Source organism: Schistocerca piceifrons, chromosome 3 (genome assembly GCF_021461385.2).
Source record: "Schistocerca piceifrons isolate TAMUIC-IGC-003096 chromosome 3, iqSchPice1.1, whole genome shotgun sequence".
Lineage (NCBI taxonomy): Eukaryota > Metazoa > Arthropoda > Insecta > Orthoptera > Acrididae > Schistocerca > Schistocerca piceifrons.
In genome coordinates this window covers 192,796,722-192,821,123 of record NC_060140.1, presented here as the reverse complement: position 1 = coordinate 192,821,123, position 24,402 = coordinate 192,796,722, and the positions used below count along the sequence as shown (strand labels likewise).

At 39.5% G+C, this 24,402-nt stretch overlaps 1 protein-coding gene across 1 annotated transcript in view; it reads right to left on the bottom strand.

The window, feature by feature from the left end:
• Positions 1-24,402, bottom strand: part of LOC124788366 (origin recognition complex subunit 1) — a 136,259-nt gene that overhangs the window by 41,845 nt on the left and 70,012 nt on the right. The window contains exons 5-8 of the mRNA XM_047255630.1: positions 18,666-18,836; positions 13,333-13,482; positions 2,697-2,812; positions 1,107-1,301 (exon numbers count right to left, since the gene is read on the bottom strand). Of these exons, the coding sequence (XP_047111586.1) occupies positions 1,107-1,301; positions 2,697-2,812; positions 13,333-13,482; positions 18,666-18,836 (632 nt within the window). The remainder of the gene's footprint in view (positions 1-1,106; positions 1,302-2,696; positions 2,813-13,332; positions 13,483-18,665; positions 18,837-24,402) is intronic.

Sequence of the window (24,402 nt, the reverse complement as noted above, 5' to 3'; positions counted from 1 at the left end):
CTGTACCTTATAGAACCATTCCTAAACTAAGGAAGAAAATGACAGTAGATAAAAAACATTCTCTCTTTTCAACAAACTAAGAAGCTACAAGAGAAAATCATCATTAATAGGAACAATAAACAAGGTTTGTCATGTCACCCCAGATGAAGTGAAGGAATCATTTGCTGATGTATATTCCATCAGTATCCTCTGACTGATTGGCAACCAGGACTGCTCCTTACTACTCCTTGTTCTACTAATAAGAGGAGGATTGACCCAGTGACCCAACGACTTCGCTGATCCTCATCAAACTACTCACAGGCTACTATAAAGTAACTACTGAAAATGAGTTTATGTCATCAGACTTTCAATTTCAAAGAAATGAAGGTCAACGGTTATGATGCAAGAACTGTTTTGGACCAATCATAATCGTTAGACCCCCGAAAATACAAAAATGTTATGTACACACATTGAGGCTATTACCAATTATTTTCCAAAAGTAGAAAAATTAGTGACTTCAATCTGTTGAAGATATCCGTGAGAAGCAACTCTCCTTCGATGACTTGAGTTACAGCCATGTGTACATGGATATGAATTGCATTTCTTGGTTTTCTTAATATAACTGAGTGTTGTGGCAAAACAATCCTTGAGATGTTTATTTTTGTTTGGAATTTTGACGTAGTTAGGCTTTGGGGCATGAGCATGTGGAATTCATCAAAACTGAATAGGAATGCTCAGTAACAGATCTTGGCTTGTATTCTGTAGCAAAGGTAAGTTAAAAACTTGTTTATTGTCTTCAAAAGAATTACTGTATTCTTGGCTGAAATGTTTATTTTGCTTCTGATAAAGTCATTCTTATCTGGAATTTATGATGAAACCAATATCTGTCTGAGACATTACCAAAGAAAGTATGTATGCATATTCTAGCTCAAAAAAGAATTTGTCTGAAAGCTAGCAAAGTTTCTGGTCTTGTTTGTAAGCCTGTCAATGACTTAACGACTCTTTTACTGTCCCAGTGTTTCCTTTACTCCTGAGTTATTTACATTGTACAAGAACTTTACATCCTAAATGAGTTAGTGTCAATATGTATGATTTGTCTACTAGTTACTAAATTTATTGTTACTTACTTTATTATTTGAACAACGGGTGAAGAAAACATCTCTTGCAGTGCTTTGTCAATGTGTTTCATAGTTACCATAGAACTATTCTTTCTTGGGCTATTTGTACATGTTGTCAGCAGAATATCAGATTCAGCAATCTCAGTTGCTCTTCGACATATGTTTAATGCCCTCCTTGCATCACCAGATACTGAAGCCACTTTCCTGAAAGAGTACAGTGGATGGCCATATTGATTCTGCCTACTTTAACACATGCATAAAACACTGCTAGTAATCAACATTTTTACACCTTCAACTAGAAGTACTTTCACTCATCTCAAACAAAACATAAGAATTGACACCATGTAACCATACGAGACTTTTTTCTATTGCATAAATTCACTTTCCTTTGAACCATAAAGTCATTATGAATAAGATGCTGTATTACTAAAATAGATTCAATCAACATGTTAAACTGAAAAAGAAAGCAATATGACAATTTTTGAAAATTTCAGAAACTTTTGTTAATGGTAAACAGGACAAATGACAACTCAACAATAGAAGAAGAGTAATTACAAAAAGATACTAGGTGCAGCAGAATAATACTCAGTTGTAAAAGATGTTATTGGTCCAATTGGCTGATTTGATGCACCTCTTCACACTACCTCAGGTTGTAGTCTTACAAATGATCCCTTCTTTAAGTCAAGCTGTGGCATAAATTTCATTTTTCTCCAATTTGATTCAGTACCACATAATTAGTTACTCAACCCAGCCATCTAATCTTCACCATTATACTGTAGCACTACATCACAGAAGCTTCTATTTTCTTCTTGTCTGAACTACTTATCATCCATGTTTCACTTTCGTACAAAGCTACATACAAATACCTTCAGAAAAGGCACTTGTTCCTCAGCCAGTTATGTGGGGGATCGTGATATTCGATAAAATACCAAATTTCCAATGTTATTTTCACTTTTCCAACACAATTCTACTATTTTTGTTTCTAAATTGTTACTATTATTACTTCTAACACTAATACTTTTGTCAGTATGGGAATCATAAGCTTTACTACACTTCTGCTGTGGTGTTATCAATATTGTTCTTGTCATTTGAAGATACAGCCTTCTATTATATGACAGCTTACCTCTAACTCAAAAGAAAATCAATCTTTTCTTTTAAAATTCCTCTTTGCACCTGATATCTAAGGTCTCCACACAAGCTTTGTGCACTAAATAAAAGCTAATACACTTTCTCCACACTGAACTTTCCAAATCATAATACAATCCAGGTTGGAATAACAACAATACAGAAATAATAAATTGCTATACAGCCTCTAGAGAAGGCGTCAAGTCACAGCAAGTACAATGAAAAATACTGCTAAAATACTAAAGCTTTCAGACAAAATCCTCCTCCTGCAGTAGAAAACACTTAAGCAGTCTTTTTCATTGTGCCTGCCTGTGATTCAACAACTCCTTTATATGATGAGTAGCAATCTGTCATTTCCATATTGCTGTTGAACTTCCCAAATAATCATTTTCACATCAAATACCCCTCTGTATTTTTGAAAAAAAAAAAAAAAAAAAACACAAGCTACTGCTTTGCAACATGTAAATGGCTTACCTGGCAACAAACTGAACAGCATCTGCATCAAATGCATCCACACCAAAAAGCCGTGCCTTAACAATTTCTTCTAATTGCTTGTAGGTGTACGGTTGGAACGTGAGTCTTGTCAAGCCCTTAAAATATAAATAAATCACAAGAGTAACATAAATAACATTAGTGTCAGCCAAGACATGATGATCAAAGGTGTCTACATCTTTGTATCATACTCACTGCGCTAATACACAAACAAAATCAATCATGAAATGAATATTACAGAAACTGAACTGTTAACTGATTGAAAATAATTGAAGAACACAGAAAAACTGGTTCAATTTATAATATTCAAATTAATGTCTTTCTGTAGTTATCTGCAATAATTCAGTGATTCGTTCATTCATATCTGGAAGACTATCACAGTATAAGAAATTATTTGAGTCTCTGTGAGTAATGCAAGGCAGAATTTAATAGTGTTCCCTAAATGTTAGCAGCAAGACACCTAGATCATTTGCAAACTTAGTTATGAGCAGTACATTTAAAATACTGAATTTGAATTATCATAACAACAGAATAGTAGCTGCATGAGAAACCACGGTCTCTTATGTTATTGAAGCTTTAGCACCAATGGTGATGGCTCTGAAAAGTTGACTGGCGAATCAAAGAAACCACATTATTTTAAAAATGTAGAAATTGCCTATAAACTACAGTGTCAATCATAGACAATGGATGATGCCAGAACTCTTTGAAAAATACAAGCACAGCCTAGGGGCAAAAATGGGAGCATGCAACAGAAAAATTCTATAATTTGTTGATTGCTGTCCGGCACACCCAAAATGTGTGAACTTATGAAATGGGAAGTTAAGAGTTCTTGCCACTAAACTGATTCAGCAAGTTGCAACCCTTTAATTTGGACATTACCCATCCTTTTTAAAACACACTATAGAAGATTCATAGTATATGTATACTTGTTTGTGGGTTGGGGTGCTCAATGATGAGGTCATCAGCACCCATACAAAATTACTAGAAACAAATGTGGTTAAAATGGAAAAAAAATGTGGACAAACAGGTAAAAAGCAATCCAAGAAAAATCACATCCAATATCACCAATGATCACCTTCACAATCACACCAGCTCATATCATGAAGATAGCGTTAAAATCACCCAGATGTCCTAAAACTTAAGTAAATCTAAATAACACAAGAGGAAAACTAAAATAGATTCACAAGAATATGGGGCTGACTGATCACTTACCAAAAACACAGATGAGCTAGTCACCCTGTTAAAGAAGGCTAGGTTTTTCAAAACAAGTTGAGGAAATGTATTCAGCCTACCAAATGTGTGTAGCAAAGATAGTCTGTTATTAAAGTATCATCACTTCATAAAGGGAAAAGCTGCGGTTGGAACAGCCAGTGCAATATTTCCTCTATAATGACGAGCATATTTTGACTACTGAAATTATGACGGTTGAAGATTTGATCTATTCTCATATGCAAGGAAAAGGGAAGTGACCATAGTGATAGTGACGATAATAGTGGAGCATCTTGCATTGCTGATTTAAATGCTGCGGTGAAGATGAAGAAACTTATTTCTGCTGCGGATGTGGACAGAAAAACTTTCCACTGTACTTATGAAATCTAAATCATAAAAAAACTTCACCATTAGATATTAAAACAGAGGACAATTTTGGATCTTTGGAGAAAAATCTACAAATGTGTTCATATGTCAAATTTAAGTAAGACTACTGATGCCCAACTAAATGCCAGTGCAATTAATAAAATGGCTTACTGGTGTTTTATAAAGCATGTACCTAAAAAGGAATTTCCCACCTTTTACATTTTCCTCCAGTTAATAAAAAAGTTTAAAACAGGAGCTTCGTTGCAGTTAGTAAGTGAATCTAAATTGCAATTATCTATCAATAAACTGCTGCAGACATCAATACTAATACTAATAATAATAATATCTTCTACAAGATCTTCAAGTGCAATTTGGACAAACACAGCCACCCAGGTTTGCAGTTGAAAGATTCCAAAGGGAAATTAACCCACAGTGACGAAGATAACTGCCAGATTTTAACAAGTCCATTTTGAATGTTTCCTCAACTGTGAGGCTCCAGAGACTGCATTCATTTCTGAAAACAATATAAACATCCATCCAGATTTGTCTTCACCGATGAAGGAAGAAACCAAGATCACCCAAACACTAAAGGCCAAGACAATGGGTGAAGATCAGATGACAGCTGAACTATGGAATCATGTGGGGGGATAAGGCAATCCATAAACTTGTTGCAATTATTCAAGAGATTTCATAAAGCAAAAAAATTGCCACATGGAAATGCCTCTGTTGTAATTTCTCTACTACATAAGGGAACAGGACAGATACAAACAACTACTGAAGCACCCCTCTTAGCTCTACAGGATTGGACAGAACAACAAATCAATGCACAGCTGGGGGAATACAGGCAAATTATGAATCTGATGTCTATCTTTTAATATCTGAAACTCAGGACGAGGGAAGTTGTGATAGACTTTATCAATTTCAGGAAGAAATACGATTCAGTTGATAGTACCACACTATTTCAAAGCCTTGAAGCATTTAGCTTAGATAACAAGACAAAAGTGATAATTCAACATACCCTAACCAATACCATATCCAAAGTAAAGTTCAGAGGAAATGTGTCTAGTGTCTTTGAAATCAGGACAAGAATGAGACGAGGAGACAAACAATCACCACTGCTCTTCCAGTGTGTTTTAGAAAAGGTCATCTGAGAATGGCATAAAGGAATGAACAATTCAGAGACAGAAAATGAGGTAATGGCTAGTAGGTAGCAAGTACAGGGGTTGGACAAAAATATGGAAACACCACAAGCACAACACATTACCAAATCTAATATGGTACAGAAAACCTGTTGGAATTCACGACAGCTTCTAGTCATCTCAGAATTGGCAAATACGGGTCCTGTATGATTTTCAAGGGAATCTTATATAATTTCTACTGCAAAATAGTGGGAAGTTCAGATAACAGTATTGGAGGTGGATAGCAATCATGCACAATTCTCTCAAAAGCAGATGACAGAGGACTGACTGGTGTCCCGGGAAGATGCAACAATTCATCCTTGTGGCCATAAAACCAGCCCTAGAAGATGCAAGCTGTGTGAACAAGTGCCCTGTCATTTTGGAACAGAGCACCACCAAACAATATACCATGTGATGGACTTTATCAGCCAAAATAGTCACAGAACTTTTGACAGTAATATGACCTTGCAGAGTAACAATGGGGCCCATGATATGGTTGCCCAAATCATCACCAACTCTATGTTGTGTTTCACTCTTGGGATGTAAACTTGCCAGTCCAGGTTTTTTTGGCACCATGTTTTCCTGATATGGGAATTTGCATCACTGATGAGTGGTTTTGGAATTGAGTTTGCCCGCAATTCTCTTCTTATAGAGCTCCATGTTGTTTTGGTATTGACCAGGTTTGCGCGTGCAACATTCAGTTCTGAAATGACTTTTGTAGTTTACATCCTCTTACTTTCTGTCACAATCCTCTTCAATGACCATCCATCATGATCATTCAACATACACTTTTGTCCTATTGGAACTTAGAGGATGATGGTTTTCTGCTCTCCATGTGCACCATATAAATCTTGGACATGGTGCCTTTTGAAACATTGGACACTTCAGCTCCCTTGGTTATGGAAGCACCCACCATAGAAGCACCAACATTTTGCCCATGTTTGAATTCACTTAGCTCTGACATAATGCACTTGCAACTGCACAGAACACTTTTTGACCACAACTGACACTTGTAATGTATTGAGGGCACTGCACAGTTGCCGTTCATGTTCAAATACAACAGCACAATCTGAAAGCTTTACTATCGTCTGCATTTATGTTCAAGTGTGAATTTCTTACAGTGTTTTCCTATTTTTGTCTAAATGCAATACATGGATCTTACAATCGACTGTCTAGCCTTTGCATACGAGCTAGTGATCTTCTCAGGCTCCACAGATATGGCAGCAAAACAGCTTAATGAAATAAAAACATTGGCAGTACAGCAGAGTGGGCTTCAAATCTCCTTTGAGGAGATGTACTTCATGATAAACATAAAATCAGCACCACAAGAACTGGAGCTCAGAAAAGGAAAAATTAAGCATGCACAAAATTTTAAATACCGATATGAATGGATAGAGCCTAACCTATCAGAGAAAGAAGCCTTCGTATCATGCATTAAAAAAATGAAAACGGCCTATCAACTAACTAAAGGCATCCCTAATAAGAGATATATAATCTTATACAACAAAATTAGACAATACTGCAATGTTATTACACCAAAAGCCCTATAAGTGATAGAGACTTTTACAGTGAACAAGAAATATCCACTGGAGAAACTTAAGGCAAAAAAGGAAGATTTTGGGTTCCATCAAAGTTACGAGATAGTGCAGAAGAAGGCATCACAATCATGAACACGTGGAGAAGGTAAGTGATACAATTCAGAAAAGAAAGACTGCTTTTAACAGCTATGTGACACGAATGAGCCCAGGAAGGACAACTAAAAGGATACTAGCATACTTTCAAGATAAGAAAACCAAAGCGTCATGGCTCACAGAAGTCAAAAAGATTTACAAAAACTGGAAATTAGTCCTATGGAAATGTAGGAGCATTAAGGAATAATTATGAATACACATAGGTTTCCAGAAAAAAGCGAAGCTGAATACAGAGAAAATGTGTACCCAAGAGAGAAAAGAACACTGGAATTGACTGAAGGAGCACTGTGCAGTAACTAAAGCTCACAAAAAGAGAGACAGCTGAATTGACATGGTCAATAGTTGACCGAAATGAAGAAGAATAAGTGTGTGTGTGTGTGTGTGTGTGTGTGTGTGTTTGTGTGTGAAGGGAGGGGGCAGGTGGGTGTCCTTTTAATTAAGTAAAACTAAAATTGTCTTTACATAATGTACTACTAAATGAAATAAGGATTAGCTGGATAAACCTAAAAGCATATTGTCATACAGCACTTTTCCCAGAGAAGTATGGTTACTGAACTTCTCTAAGAGCACAATAAGGGAACGCCTGGGATTTAATAAATTTTTTATATGTGTGTTACATGTGCCTCATTATTTTCTTAAATACACTCCTGGAAATGGAAAAAAGAACACATTGATACCGGTGTGTCAGACCCACCATACTTGCTCCGGACACTGCGAGAGGGCTGTACAAGCAATGATCACACGCACGGCACAGCGGACACACCAGGAACCGCGGTGTTGGCCGTCGAATGGCGCTAGCTGCGCAGCATTTGTGCACCGCCGCCGTCAGTGTCAGCCAGTTTGCCGTGGCATACGGAGCTCCATCGCAGTCTTTAACACTGGTAGCATGCCGCGACAGCGTGGACGTGAACCGTATGTGCAGTTGACGGACTTTGAGCGAGGGCGTATAGTGGGCATGCGGGAGGCCGGGTGGACGTACCGCCGAATTGATCAACACGTGGGGCGTGAGGTCTCCACAGTACATCGATGTTGTCGCCAGTGGTCGGCTGAAGGTGCACGTGCCCGTCGACCTGGGACCGGACCGCAGCGACGCACGGATGCACGCCAAGACCGTAGGATCCTACGCAGTGCCGTAGGGGACCGCACCGCCACTTCCCAGCAAATTAGGGACACTGTTGCTCCTGGGGTATCGGCGAGGACCATTCGCAACCGTCTCCATCAAGCTGGGCTACGGTCCCGCACACCGTTAGGCCGTCTTCCGCTCACGCCCCAACATCGTGCAGCCCGCCTCCAGTGGTGTCGCGACAGGCGTGAATGGAGGGACGAATGGAGACGTGTCGTCTTCAGCGATGAGAGTCGCTTCTGCCTTGGTGCCAGTGATGGTCGTATGCGTGTTTGGCGCCGTGCAGGTGAGCGCCACAATCAGGACTGCATACGACCGAGGCACACAGGGCCAACACCCGGCATCATGGTGTGGGGAGCGATCTCCTACACTGGCCGTACACCACTGGTGATCGTCGAGGGGACACTGAATAGTGCACGGTACATCCAAACCGTCATCGAACCCATCGTTCTACCATTCCTAGACCGGCAAGGGAACTTGCTGTTCCAACAGGACAATGCACGTCCGCATGTATCCCGTGCCACCCAACGTGCTCTAGAAGGTGTAAGTCAACTACCCTGGCCAGCAAGATCTCCGGATCTGTCCCCCATTGAGCATGTTTGGGACTGGATGAAGTGTCGTCTCACGCGGTCTGCACGTCCAGCACGAACGCTGGTCCAACTGAGGCGCCAGGTGGAAATGGCATGGCAAGCCGTTCCACAGGACTACATCCAGCATCTCTATGATCGTCTCCATGGGAGAATAGCAGCCTGCATTGCTGCGAAAGGTGGATATACACTGTACTAGTGCCGACATTGTGCATGCTCTGTTGCCTGTGTCTATGTGCCTGTGGTTCTGTCAGTGTGATCATGTGATGTATCTGACCCCAGGAATGTGTCAATAAAGTTTCCCCTTCCTGGGACAATGAATTCACGGTGTTCTTATTTCAATTTCCAGGAGTGTATATAAGCTGTGGATTGCCTTCCTGTCAGGAAATAAAATGCTTCTACACAGTGTATTGAACCGATAGTAGTATTGCACTAGTTCTATATACTGACTAATCTATTTGCTAGAGGAGGAAAATGCATGTCAGTGGGTAATGTCTTATTTTTAGCTTGGCAGTGTTACTTCCTTCCATGACTATAGCTGGTAAGGTAATTGCCACGCACTGTTTACTATTACAATGATAAGTTTTCCAATGACACAGGCTCCTGCTGTCCTACAGCAAACTGACAGCCCACCTGGGATGCATCAACACATCACAGCATGTCATTTATCTACATCTACATGTCTACATCTACATTATATTACTCTGCAATTCACAATCAAGTGCCTGGCAGAGGATTCTTCAAACCATCTTCAAGCTATATCCCTAGCGTTCCACTCTCGAATGGCTTGCGATTTCTCATATTTTATTATGATGATCATTCCTCCCTACGTATGTGGGCACTGTGAGCGTACCACCCATTTGGCGATGACCAGTCGAGCTATAACAAGGTATGTACCATCTGTGAAGGACAGGGTAACCTACAGTGAACTGCCGAGTGCTTGACAGTCCCAGGTCAGAGTGAGGACGTGGGCTAGCAGAATGTGATTACATAGCTGTTGGCAGCTTGGGGAAATTCTGGCTGTTAAAACTTGGTAATGGAGGCAACTCGCAGATCCAGTGCACATCCACTGCCATGTAGAATAAAACTACAAAGATTAATAAAGACAGAACCAATGAAAGTACAGGAGAGCCAGCAGGTTCACTTTAAAGGGAAAATTTTGCCAATGGTGACTGTTGAGATGCACCACCTTTACCATAAACACTTTTTACGTTAGAGACATTTGAATAATTATGATAATGTACAAAATTTTGAAAATTGTATTTCAGTTACATGCGATTGCAACAAATAATGTACAGGTATTTGTAGGATTGTCTTGTCGAGCTCTATCTCCTCAACATAACAGAATTATGATTATGATGCCCAGCTTTTTAAATTTATTTTTTCACTAAATAAAAATTAAGTAAATAAAAGTAGCGGCAGTACACTAATGGAGATTAGTAATGAACATTATGAAAATTTACATATAAATTCATATATTATATGTGTATAAAATGTTGAAATGGTGATTTTTGTATTTAAATTACATTAAGCGTCTTGCTTGACTCACACAGTAGGACACCAAGGGCTTAAACAGGCGGCAGCCATGTTGGACTGGGATTGTGTGATCTCAAGTCTTGTTGAGATAAGATTAGTGTCAGATTGCAGCTCAGAAGTTGCAGTGCGCGTATGGTGTAATTTTTCTGAGTATTGAGTTTTTGACTTTTAATTTTCCACCAAGTTTCATGCGATTTTGAATTTTTCAGCTATACACGTTGCCAGTACACTTAACTTGTAGAAATTTGCCGAGTTTACTTCAAGACTTAAGATGTTTTAGAGGTTGCTTGGAACATTTCTTGCATTTTCCTGCTTTTGTGGATTTGACTGTTTCTGTGGATATACTCAGACAGTTATTTGAACTTTTGCCAAGATTCGTTAGGTGAACTTAGAATATTTCTATGGTGAGAGGAAGTTGAACTAGTTTTGTGTTGAACCACACTTGTGGACTTTGATTTTATTTCATGGTGTTGGATCCACTCAGTCAACTAGATTTGTGATTTATTGATAAGTGCGATAGCGGGGACTTGTGTTTCGGTCGCATCACTAGTTTCTTAATATCGCCCTTCCTTTTGCGATCTATTTAAAAAATTAATTGTGCGTTCATGAACACTATTGCAAAGTTTAAGCCCTTGGTGTCTAAATCTGATTTTGTTGGTACAATACTTTTTCACGTGAAAGTAAAAAATAAACCTTTTTATTCACAGAAACATTTCGTGTGAGTGTGTTGGTCTTTTAGTCAGCAACTCACAGCACTTTATATACATACAATTCAAATTTATTGACTACAAACAGAACGTTTATATGACGAATGTTTGTGCTGGCCCCAATAGATGATAGCAAAGCCAGATTTACTGAATTCCGGGGAGGCATTCTGCTTAGCATGTAACAATTGCTTCACATCTTCCTTTATTGTTTTGTGTACTGGACATTATTTGTGCGAAATGCATATGGGAGCTTAGAGAACAAGAGACAATTCATGAGCTATAATTCTTTCTGTTTCATTATCATAACCCATCTTAAAACTGTAATTTAGCCACATTGTTCATCGCACAGTTGCAGCACCAATAGAATATTTTCGTAATCAGAGGAGAAAGTTGGCAATTGAAATTTCACGACAAGATCCTGCCACAGTGAAGAACACTTTCGTTTTAATGATTGGCAACCCAGTTCACCTATCATGTCCATGGCACTCTCTCCCCTATTTCATGATAATACAGGAGCTGCCCTTCTTTGAACTTTTTCAATGTCCTCCGCTAGTCCCCTTTGATGCGGATTCCACGCAGCACCGTAATACTCCGAAAGAGGGCAGACAAGTGTAGTGTAAGCATTCTCTTTAGTAGATCTGTTCCTCCTCCTAAGTGTTCTGCCAATAAATCACAGTGTTTGGTTTGCTTTACCCACAACATTATTTATGTGATTGTTGCAATTTAAGTTATATGTAATTGTAATCCCTATGTATTTACTTGAATTTACAGCCTTCAGATTTGTGCGCTTCATCGTGTAACCAAAATTTGGCGGATTTCTTCTAGTACTCGCATGGATGACTTCACACTTGTCATCATTTAGAGTCAATTGCCACTTTTCACACCATACAGATATCTTGTCTAATCAATTTGCAACTGGTTTTGATTTTCTGATGACTTTACAAATGGCAAATGACTGCATCATCTGCAAACAAACTAAGAGCATTGCTCTATGAATATCGTCAGCTGCATCACTATATTCTCTACTTTAAGATCTACAATAGCTAGGAAAAAAAGAATATTAGGGGTTGACCTCCTGTCAACGTTGAGGTCATTAAAGCATCAGCGCAAGATTCAATGAGGGACAGAATGGGGAAGCAAACCAGCTTGTCCTTTTCCTTTCTTAGTCTGATTCAAGGGAATCATGGAAAACCCAAATCTGAATGGATGGATGTGGATTTGAGATGCTGTCCGTCTGAAAGCAAGGTGAGAGTCTTACCACTGCACCAACTCCCTCAGCAGCTGAGAGGTAAGCTTCAAGTGAGGTTGCTGGGTAAAATACCACAGACACTGTAATGCATATGCACATTCACCATGCTGGGCCTACACAGAGGTCACAGTGTTATGTGGGACATTCATCTCAAGACAGCAGGCCTCTTAGTAAGTATTTGTTCTGGAGGACACATTTTAACTACAATATACACACTTCATATTCATGCTTGAGAAGTAATAATTGGGCCAACAAACTCACGGCATTGCAATGTACTACTATTCACAGTTAATAACGTATGGCAAAGGCACACATTTAATGACAATAGATATTGAATTTCAATGAAAATGAATACTATAATTACACTAACATTTTAGCTACATTTTCACAATACATAGTACACTTTATATTTTAATTCACAGTGTAATGTTCCTGCTAACTTATTGACCAACAGATCATGTGAGAATATAGAACAGAAAATTCCCCCACCTGAAGAACTTTATTTTCTTAATGCTCCAGAACACACGTCTACAATTACATTTCAGTCAACATTTGCTATATGTAATTAATAAGCAAAGAACATGGCTGAGAAGAATTATACACAATGAACAAATCAAATAACCTACACATAAAGACAGATGGGTAAAAGCTGACACACAACAATTTCAGTAACTAATTATGCAGATTCATCAATAAGCACAAACCTATTAACAACAACACTCACAAAACTGTGGAAGAACTTTTGTCAAATACTAAAATTCTTCAAAATAAGATACTTAACAATGAGTGGTTGTTAACTTTTATACTGAGGGAAAAAAAAAAAAAAAAAAAAAAAAAAAAAAAAAAAAAAAAAAAAAAAAAAAAAAAAAGAAGAAGAAGAAGAAGAAGAAGAAGAAGAAGAAGAAGAAGAAGATGATTCGCCTCACAAGTTTATTGTAAAAGAAAAATAATAACTTTTCATTGCTGACTCACCAGGCGGCTAGTAACTCGACCCATGAGAAGTCTCTCTGGCAGATCCATGGTATTGGCTATGGTAATTACTATGAGGCGACAACCAGTTACAGAAGGCCATTCCAACATATTGTAGATAACATCCTGTCTCCGGGTACAGAGCATGTCCAACTGTATGAAGAGAAGTAATATAGTCTTGGCAAGAAATCAGAAATTCTGCAGGCAAATTTATTAACATGATTAAGAGATTGCGATGATGAAAGAAGAGGCAATTCGAGACCTCTTCTCCTTCCCCATTTTACATTGGCTACTAACTGCCACACATGCGCATCGTTCTATAATATCTCACTATTAATGATCTTTCCTAACTAACTTAATTTTCAGCTTGTTATATGGAGGGCAAAGTTCTGAATATGAGAATAAAAAAAGGCACTTAAGAGGGGAGAGGCGGGAGGCGGGAGGAGGGAGGAGGGGAGAGGAGAGGAGCAGAGAAGGGGAAAGGACAGGCAGGTACATTGGCAGAGGGTGGCTCACAATGAGATTGAGGGGACGTGAAAAGCAAGTTGGTGATAGGACAGAGGGGGTGGGAACTGTTGAGCGAAGGGTGTGGAGTACAGTAGGTCACTGTGCGCTGAGGCCATGATAATTTTGGGAGTGGAGAATGTGTTGTAAGGATAACTCCCACCTGTGCAGTACAGAAAAGTGGAAGGAAGGATCCAGATGGTCCATGTTGCGAAGCAGCCACTGAAATCAAGCATGTTATGTTCTGCTGTGTGGCTCAGTGTGACCTACTTTGCTCTTGGACACAGTTTAGTAGTGGCTGTTCATCTTGGTGGCCACCTGGTAGGCAATCATACCAACATAAAAAGCTGTGCAAAGGTTGCAACTCAGTTTGTACACAACATGGCTAATTTCACAGGTGGCCCACCATTTGATGGGCTAAGATATACCTGTGACACTACTGAAAGAGATGGTGGACGGGGCAGGTCTTGCACCTGGGTCTTCCACAGGCATGCGATCCCTATGGTAAGGTGTTGAGATTGGGAGTGACATAAGGATGGACTAGGATGTTGTTAAGGTTGGGTGGGCAATGGAACACCACTTCAGGAGGGGTGGAAAGCATGTCCCTCATTTCTAAGCATGGCAATAGATAAAGCCCTGACAAAGGACATGGTTCAGCTGTTCCAGTCAGGGGTGGTACTGCGTAACAAAGGGGGCACTCATTTGTAACTGGCTCTTGGGGTGATGGGAGGGCTATGAGTGTGAGGGGGAAATGGCACAGGAACTCTATTTGCAGACTCTGTACAGGGTATAGCGCCTGTCCCCGAAGCCCTTAGTGAGACTTCCCGCATAATGGGCAAGGGAGTTCTCGTCACTGTAGGTACACTGTCCCTGAATGACCAGTCTCTATGGAAGGGATTTTTTGGTGTGGAAGGGATAGTAGCTGTCAAAATGTAGGTATTATTGGTGGTTGGTGGGTGTAATGTGGATAGAGATGTTGATGGAACCACCAGACAGGAGGTGGTCAACATCCAGGAAGGTGGCAGGCTGGGTTGAGGAGAACCAGGTGATGTGGATGGGAGAGAAGGTGAGGTGGTGAAGGAATAAGGATAAATTATATTGGCACTAAATCCAGATCAAAAAGATATCATCAATGAACCTGAACCAGACCAGGAGTCTGAAGTTTTGGGAGGTTTCCCCTAGATGGCCCGTAAACAGGTTGGCATAGGGCGATGTCAGACAGTTGCCCACGGCTGTGCTGCAGATTTGCTTACACACCTTCACTTCAAAGGAGAAGTAATTATGCGTTATAATCACGTTGGTTAGGTGTATGAGGAATGAGGTAGTGGGTTTGGAGTCTGAAGGACACTGGGAAAGATACTGTTTGACAGCAGCAAGACCATGGGCATGAGGGATGTTGGTGTATAGGAAATTGGCAATAACAGTGGCCAGTAAGGAACCAGGAGGTAAAGGGTGGATGGTGGAGAGTCACTGAAGAAGTGGTTGGTACCTTTGACGTGGAAGGCTAGATTATGAGCTATTGGTTGGAGGTTTTGGTCAATGAGGACTGAGATCCTTTCATTGGGAGCACAACAACCAGCTACAATGGGGCATTCAGAATTGTTAGGTTGCGAATTTTGGGAGCATGGTGTGTGGGGTGAAGAGAGAAATGAATTTGGGGGAGAGTTACTGGGAAGGGGGTAAGGCTTTAAGCAGGGATTGGAGGTTACGTTGGACTACTGGGAGGGAATCACTCTGATCAGAGTCAGACAACTGACACATTCCTTCCACCAGGTAGTGATTGCAACTCAACACAAAAGTGGTGAAGCCACTGTCAGCAAGTAGGATGATTATATCAGGATCTTTTTGAGACATTTATGGCTGTTCTTTCCTCTGCTGTAAGGTTGGTGTTCTTAGAAAAGAGGCCTGTGGAAGGATGGTGAGGCCAAGTTGGTGGTAAGAAATTCCTGGAAGGCGACCTGGGGGTGGCTGGGTGGGACAGGGGATCACGGTTGGATGGTGATATGAACTGGGAAAGGCAGGATTCAATGTTGGCATTAGATTGGCTTTGGTTGGGGACATTGGTGGTGAAGAAGTGTTTCCATTCCAGGGTTCGGGAGGAGGGATGTAGGTCTTTGACAAGTCCAACATGGTTAAATTTTGGTGTAAAGCTAAAGGTAAGACCTTTGGAGAGGTCTGAAACTTCTGTCGGTCTGAGGAGTTTGGTAGAAAGGTTAACATCAGTGTTCCTGGATTGTTTAGGTTCTGGATTTGGAGTGTTATAGAGTTTTGGGGACGTGGAAAGTTGAAAAGGTCTGCTATGCAGGATCTGGGTGGTATGAGGAGTTGATGAGGCCCAACACTGTGGGTAGGACAAGAGTTGGATAGTGGTGTTCCAAGGTAGCAGTAGGATGTCAGCAGGTTGGATAACTTACAGAGATGGTGTCTGGAATGCTCTTCCAGGTGCTGAGGAACAAGGGATTAAATTTCAGAGGTGTGATGAATGTAGTAGGGTTACACAGTATCAGTATCTTGCAGAGGGGGCAGAGGTGGTTCTGGGATACATGAGCAGCTAGGGAAACAAAGGTCCACCCAGACAAAGCCCCACTTGCCTGGGTAAGCCTTATACAACTGAAGAACAGAAGATTCCCCAGAGGTTGCCTGCTAACTGATGTTCCTCTTCTACAGCCATGCAGCTCATCAACGTGCAGCACACCTTGAGAATGAGTTTTTTAATAGAGCTTCTTATCATCCTTATGTTCTGGGTGGTTAAGCTAAGTTACCCATTCCACATGATACACAACATTCCACCACGAAGTTGCATGGTGGTCAGTGGAGCATCTTCAGAGCTTATGGTAAAAGAGGACTGGTGACATTCCCAAGTTCAAAGCTCAGGAAACCCATGTTCACCAGGCTTGTACCTAGCAAATAAGTGCTAAGCTCCCTAAGTTACCTGCCATTTAGTGTGACCTAGATGCACATTGACATTTATCTTTTAATGGAATGTGTACCAATACAAAAACAAATTGTCATTTGCATCAAAGCACCATCTATGCATCAAAGAACTTATTACTTTGCTCTAGTATGGCATTATATCAAAGAAAACTCATTTTTATTATGGCATCCTAAGCAACATTCCTTTTCCCTCACTTTACGTTATCACAGATGATGTCAATGAAGCTTTCTCTATTACTTATTTCTTAGTGTCAGGCTTGCTAACCAGCTTCTGTAAATTACATCAATGAATGCTTCAGAAAAATTATATAAAAGAAGCTTTCAACATAAAGGTAAACATTATTTTCTGCTGGATACAAGCACTGCAGAAAGTCAGAGCAAGTTAGGAGAGTCACATAATTCTTGCTGTTAAGGTTGACTGGTGTCTTGCCAGCTCATGCTTTTAGATGGCTCTGAGCACTATGCGACTTAACTTCTGAGGTCATCAGTTGCCTAGAACTTGGACTAATTAAACCTAACTAACCTAAGGACATCACACACATCCATGCCTGAGGCAGGATTCGAACCTGCGACATGCTTTTAGATCCTTTACACCTTTGCACTGAGACAAATGAGAGTGAACAAAGGTGTGTGAGCATTATCAGAACAATTTGCTAGTGTTCATCACAATTCCCGTGTACCTGTGAACATGGGTTTGTACTGGAAGGAACACAACAGAAAATGATAGAATGAATATCGAAGCATACAAACACTGTGGGAACAAGAGTGACCAAGAGAACCAAATGCCATTCCCTTGCACTCGCCTGCCATTTCTGTATAGGAGCAGTCTTGTTCGCTGTTGTGTTTGCTTGTGTTCTAGAGTAAATCAGGCTTTAGATGTTATAACCAGAATAATTTATTATCAGGCAAAATACATCAACAAATCTTTTTTTTTTAAAAAAAAATGTCAGAACAGCACCCCTCAACTGGATACACAACCATATATTTGAAATGAATGCACTACTTTTTAAACACACATTAAAACCAAAAATAATAATACACTAGTAAACCAGTCTCTCTCTTATAAGGTGCAATTCTTGAGTCACTCTTGCCGAAAAGCCAAAAGTGGAGCAGTGAAGAAAAATTGTCTAGAACAAGAGCTGTAAAGGATCTAACAGCATTAATAGAATAAAGACAGTCACATCTGAAACATAGCAGTCTTGAGGGACACCATTCTCTTGCACATAATTGTCCATCAGAATTTTATAACTAAGTATAAAACAAAAATCTACAACAAAGAAGGAACTATAGATAGATTATTAGGTGTTACAAAACATCCATTCATGGAGCTGTCTGAGAATAATGTGCTTCCAAAGAATAATGTATATACTCAGAATTCTTGAAAGTAATAGTTCTTTGTAATTTTTCTCTACCCAATGACAGCACCTTTAAATTTACTAAAAATACCAAAATTACAAATTTCCAAACACTTCTGATGTGTTAATTACACACAGATTCCAAAGTCACCATCGTAGAAAGAAAAGTTACAGAAGATAACATTCAACAATTCTTTTACTCCCAAATTAACCCTCAAAATGTACTTTTCGTTACTTAATGAGAGAGAAACAAATTTAGCATAACCTGCTATATGGCTGTAGTAATCAATGCATCAGTATGAAACAGAATTAAAAATGAAAGCAGAATTATCCCTTTAGCCAAAGAATGTTGCAGACATTAATTCTTATGCTAGACCATCATGTACTTAAGTTTTCTTGATAACAAACATAAAGCAGGAACACCTAAACAATATTACATGAAATTTTTTAAATATCTAGGCTAGTGAACCACAGTTGGACTAAGAGATATTCTATGAAGTAAATACCTATGACATACAGTAAAACATCATATCATTTTCTTACCTCATCAACTAAAAGAACTGTTGGCAAGTCTTTCTTGCTTGGTTTTGTAAATTTCTTTTCAAGTATCTCTTGAGCTGTTTGTGTGGTCACTTTCTCACCACCCAGCTCTTTTAAAATTCTAACATATGCCTGTCTTGGTTCTGTTAGCTGAAGTCCGTTTATTTCAATGAACTGCAAGAAAATTACCTCATGTCAATACAACAAAAAACAACAAATGTGTGACATCACACAATTTATCAAAATACACCACATTATTGTCGTTCTAATCACTCTATGAATCCACAATTAACTGCAGCAATAAGGCACTGGAAATTACACTTCTCAAGGAAAAGAACTATTTTCTATTAAGCAAGTAAAACTTATAAATGTTTTAAGATAGTACTCAGCTTTCACAAGGAGGAAGTAGAAGACAATGACAAATCAACAGAGGAGGGAATGGGGGCCAGAGAGGACAGAAAAACATGAGGAAAAGTGAAACAATGACTAGGTTTTAATGGCTGTCAATGTGCTGTTTCCCTACTACAAAAGTTTAAGATTCTAAGCCAATACACATTTTTGAGAGACTGGTAATTCCCTGCTGCCAGTGACCAGCATTCATAATATACCACTGCAGCTATTAGCTTTACTTAGCAGCCTTTGAACCTAGAGAACAGTACAGTTCCAGTCTGCAACTACACCATAGATTTGTATAAAAACTTAACGGCTGCATCATACTGCTATCCTTTTACAATGCCTAGCAATTATGCAACAAGCAAAACAATCGAAAGTGCAAATATCTGCAAAATAGTGAACACTGTCTTGGGAAAACAAGTAAAATGAAATTATGGTAACTTCTGTTTATCAAGAGCAATCAGTCCATGTATTCCTGAGGAAACAAACTCTTAAATGCAATATAAAATGTAACTTAGGAAAGCCTAGGAAATACTCAAAACACGATTAAGAAGTAACCATTATTTCATAAACAGTACGTTTATTAGTTTTTTTCCCCCTCATCAGTCCCACCACTAGCAATGCACTTGTCATTTGCATTGAAAGAACTGCAAGCTCTGGTGTATTAACGTAACACATCATCAGATTCCAAATACATTACAGTATCAGTTAAACACAAACCGATTTTGTTTTGTGGACCATGTACACTTTACGGTTCCAAGTTTGATTTTTCAATCTTGGCACAAAAAGTTAATCAAGGAAATAGCCCACTTAACATTGGCAGTAGCATTAATGTCAGGAAATATTTTAAAACAAGGTTTCAATGCATTTTCTAATTCTCTATTTAATTTGACTACATTCCATTATCCTCGTTCTGCTTTCGTTGATGTTCATCTTATATCATTCTTTCAAGACACTGTCCATTCCATTCAACTGCTCTTCCAAGTTCTTTGCTGTCTCTGACAGAACTACAATGTCATTGGCAAACCTTAAAGTTTTTATTTCTCCTCCCTCACCTTTAATGCCTACTACATATATTATTGTGGCCAAGATAGATACGAAGCCCACGCCTACTACAGTAGTACAAGTTTATATGCCAACTAGCTCTGCAGATTACGAAGAAATTGAAGAAATGTATGATGAAATAAAAGAAATTATTCAGATAGTGAAGGGTGACGAAAATTTAATAGTCATGGGTGACTGGAATTCGGTAGTAGGAAAAGGGAGAGAAGGAAACGTAGTAGGTGAATATGGATTGGGGCTAAGAAATGAAAGAGGAAGCCGCCTGGTAGAATTTTGCACAGAGCACAACTTAATCATAGCTAACACTTGGTTTAAGAATCATGAAAGAAGGTTGTATACATGGAAGAACCCTGGAGATACTGGTAGGTATCAGATAGATTATATAATGGTAAGACAGAGATTTAGGAACCAGGTTTTAAATTGTAAGACATTTCCAGGGGCAGATGTGGACTCTGACCACAATCTATTGGTTATGACCTGTAGATTAAAGCTGAAGAAACTGCAAAAAGGTGGGAATTTAAGGAGATGGGACCTGGATAAACTGAAAGAACCAGAGGTTGTACAGAGTTTCAGGGAGAGCATAAGGAACACAATTGACATGAATGGGGGAAAGAAATACAGTAGAAGAAGAATGGGTAGCTTTGAGGGATGAAGTAGTAAAGGCAGCAGAGGATCAAGTAGGTAAAAAGACGAGGGCTAGTAGAAATCCTTGGGTAACAGAAGAAATATTGAATTTAATTGATGAAAGGAGAAAATATAAAAATGCAGTAAATGAAGCAGGCAAAAAGGAATACAAATGTCTCAGAAATGAGATTGACAGGAAGTGCAAAATGGCTAAGCAGGGATGGCTAGAGGACAAATGTAAGGATGTAGAGACATATCTCACTAGGGGTAAGATAGATACTGCCTACAGGAAAATTAAAGAGACCTTTGCAGATAAGAGAACCACTTGTATGAACATCATCAAGAGCTCAGATGGAAACCCAGTTCTAAGCAAAGAAGGGAAAGCAGAAAGGTGGAAGGAGTATATAGAGGGTCTATACAAGGGTGATGTACTTGAGGACAGTATTATGGAAATGGAAGAGGATGTAGATGAAGATGAAATGGGAGACACGATACTGCGTGAAGAGTTTGACAGAGCACTGAAAGACCTGAGTCGAAACAAGGCCCACGGAGTAGACAACATTCCATTGGAACTACTGACAGCCTTGGGAGAGCCAGTCCTGACAAAACTCTACCATCTGGTGAGCAAGATGTATGAAACAGGCGAAATACCCTTAGACTTCAAGAAGAACATAATAATTCCAATCCTTATGGAAGCAGGTGTTGACAGATGTGAAAATTACCGGACAATCAGTTTATTAAGCCACAGCTGCAAAATACTAGCACGAATTCTTTACAGACGAATGGAAAAACTAGTAGAAGCCGACCTCGGGGAAGATCAGTTTGTATTCTGTAGAAATACTGGAACACGTGAGGCAATACTGACCTTGCGACTTATCTTAGAAGAAAGATTAAAGAAAGGCAAACCTACGTTTTTAGCATTTGTAGACTTAGAGAAAGCTTTTGACAATGTTGACTGGAATACTCTCTTTCAAATTCTAAAGGTGGCAGGGGTAAAATACAGGGAGCGAATGGCTATTTACAATTTGTACAGAAACCAGATGGCAGTTATAAGAGTCGAGGGACATGAAAGGGAAGCAGTTGTTGGGAAGGGAGTAACACAGGGTTGTAGCCTCTCCCCGATGTTATTCAATCTGTATATTGGGCAAGCAGTAAAGGAAACAAAAGAAAAATTCGGAGTAGGTATTAAAATCCATGGAGAAAAATAAAAACTTTGAGGTTCGCCGATGATATTGCAATTCTGTCAGAGACAGCAAAGGACCTGGAAGAGCAGCTGAATGGAATGGACAGTGTCTTGAAAGGAGGATATAAGATGAACATCAACAAAAGCAAAATGAGGATAATGGAATGTAGTCGAATTAAGTTGGGTGATGCTGAGGGAATTAGATTAGGAAATGAGACACTTAAAGTAGTAAAGGAGTTTTGCTATTTGGGGAGCAAAATAACTGATGATGGTCGAAGTAGAGAGGATATAAAATTTAGACTGGCAATGGCAAGGAAAGCATTTCTGAAGAAGAGAAATTTGTTAACATCGAGTATAGATTTAAGTGTCAGGAAGTCGTTTCTGAAAGTATTTGTATGGAGTGTAGCCATGTATGGAAGTGAAACATGGACGATAAATAGTTTGGACAAGAAGAGAATAGAAGCTTTTGAAATGTGGTGCTACAGAAGAATGCTGAAGATTAGATGGGTAGATCACATAACTAATGAGGAAGTATTGAATAGGATTGAGGAGAAGAGAATTTTGTGGCACAACTTGACCAGAAGAAGGGATGGGTTGGTAGGACATGTTCTGAGGTATCAAGGGATCACCAATTTAGTATTGGAGGGCAGCGTGGAGGGAAAAAAATCGTAAAGGGAGACCAAGAGATGAATACACTAAGCAGATTCAGAAGGATGTAGGTTGCAGTAGGTACTGGGAGATGAAGCTTGCACAGGATAGAGTAGCATGGAGAGCTGCATCAAGCCAGTCTCAGGACTGAAGACCATAACAACAACAACAACACATATATTTTTTTGTTTCCTTTACTGCTTGCTCAATGTATACATTAAATAACATCAGTGACAGGCTGCAACCCTGTCTCAGTCCATTCTCAACAATTGCTTCCCTTTCATGCCCCTCGACTCTTATAATTGCTGTCTGGTTTCTGTACAAGTTGTACATGGCGTTTTTCTCTGTGTGTTGTACCCCTGCTCCCTTCAGAATTTCAAAGAGGGTATCCAGTCAAGATTGCCAAAAGCTTTCTCCCAGTCTACAAATGCTATAAACATAAGTTTGTCTTTCCGTAACCTATCTTCTAAGGTAAGTGGTAGGGTTAGTATTGCTTCGTGTGTTCCTACATTTTTCTGGAATCCAAACTGACCTCCTCTGAGGTCAGGTTCCACCACTTTTCCATTCTACTGTAAAGAATTCGTGTTAGCATTTTGCAACCATGACTTATTAAACTGACACTTCAGTAATTTTCACTCCTGTCAGCAGCTAATTTCTTTGGAAATGGAATTACGACATTCTTCTTGAAGCCTGAGGGTACTTCACCTGTTTCATGCATCTTACACAACAGAGGAAAGAGTTTTGTCATGGCTGGCTCTCCCAAGGCTACCGGTAGTTCTGACAGAATATCATCTACCCCTGGGGCCTTGTTTTGACTTAGATCTTTCAGTGCTCTGTAAAATTCTTCTAGCAGTATCATATCTCCCACCTCATCTTCAACTGTGTCCACTTTCCTTTCTATAACATTGCCTTTAAGTTCATCTCCCTTGTATAGACCCTCTATATACTCCTCCCATCTTTCAGCTTTCCCTTCTTTGCTTAGGTCCAGTTTTCTGTCTGAGCTCTTGATATTCATACAGCTGCTCCTCTCTTACTCAAAGGCCCTTTTAATTTTCCTTTAGAATATATCTACAAGGGTGGTTTCAAAAGTTCTCAGAATCACCATGAGAGGTCAGCACTATTGCAATGAGTTGTTCATGTGATATTCATTGGACTGTTGCCTGTAAACACGTGCCATGACAGTGCTCTTGGAAGAGAGCTGTGGCAGTGATGTGGCTCTGTTGTTCCCACATAGTGCTTTGTAAAGAAAAAAAAAAGTGATTAAGTACTTTGTAAAGAATGGTATGAAAGCAAAGGACATTCAAGCCAATTTCCAGAATACACTGCGGGACTCTGCTCCTTCATATTCAACTGTTGGCAAGTGGACGAATGAATTTAAATTTGGTTGGGAGAGCTCAGATAATGATCCCACAATGGTCAGATAAGATGTGTCACTACTCCAGAAATCATTGCAAAAGTGCACGAAATGGTCATGGAGGATCTCCGGTTCAAAGTGCATGAAATTTCTCAAGCTTGCCAGATGTCATCTGAAAGGGTATATCACATTTTAACTGAAGAATTAGAAATGAAAAAATTATCTGCAAGATGGGTGCCACAACTCCTGATGCTGGGTCGAAAACGCATGAGAATGGACATATCAGAACAATGTTTGGCCCCTTTTAGGAAAAACGAACAAAATTTTTTGAGCTGGTTTGTGACCATGGATGAAGCTTGGGTGCACTACTATACCCCAGAGACAAAACAACAGTCAAAGCAGTGGAAACAACATGCTGATTCTCTGCCACCAAAGAAAGCAAAGACAATTCCTTCGGCAGGAAAGGTCATGGCATC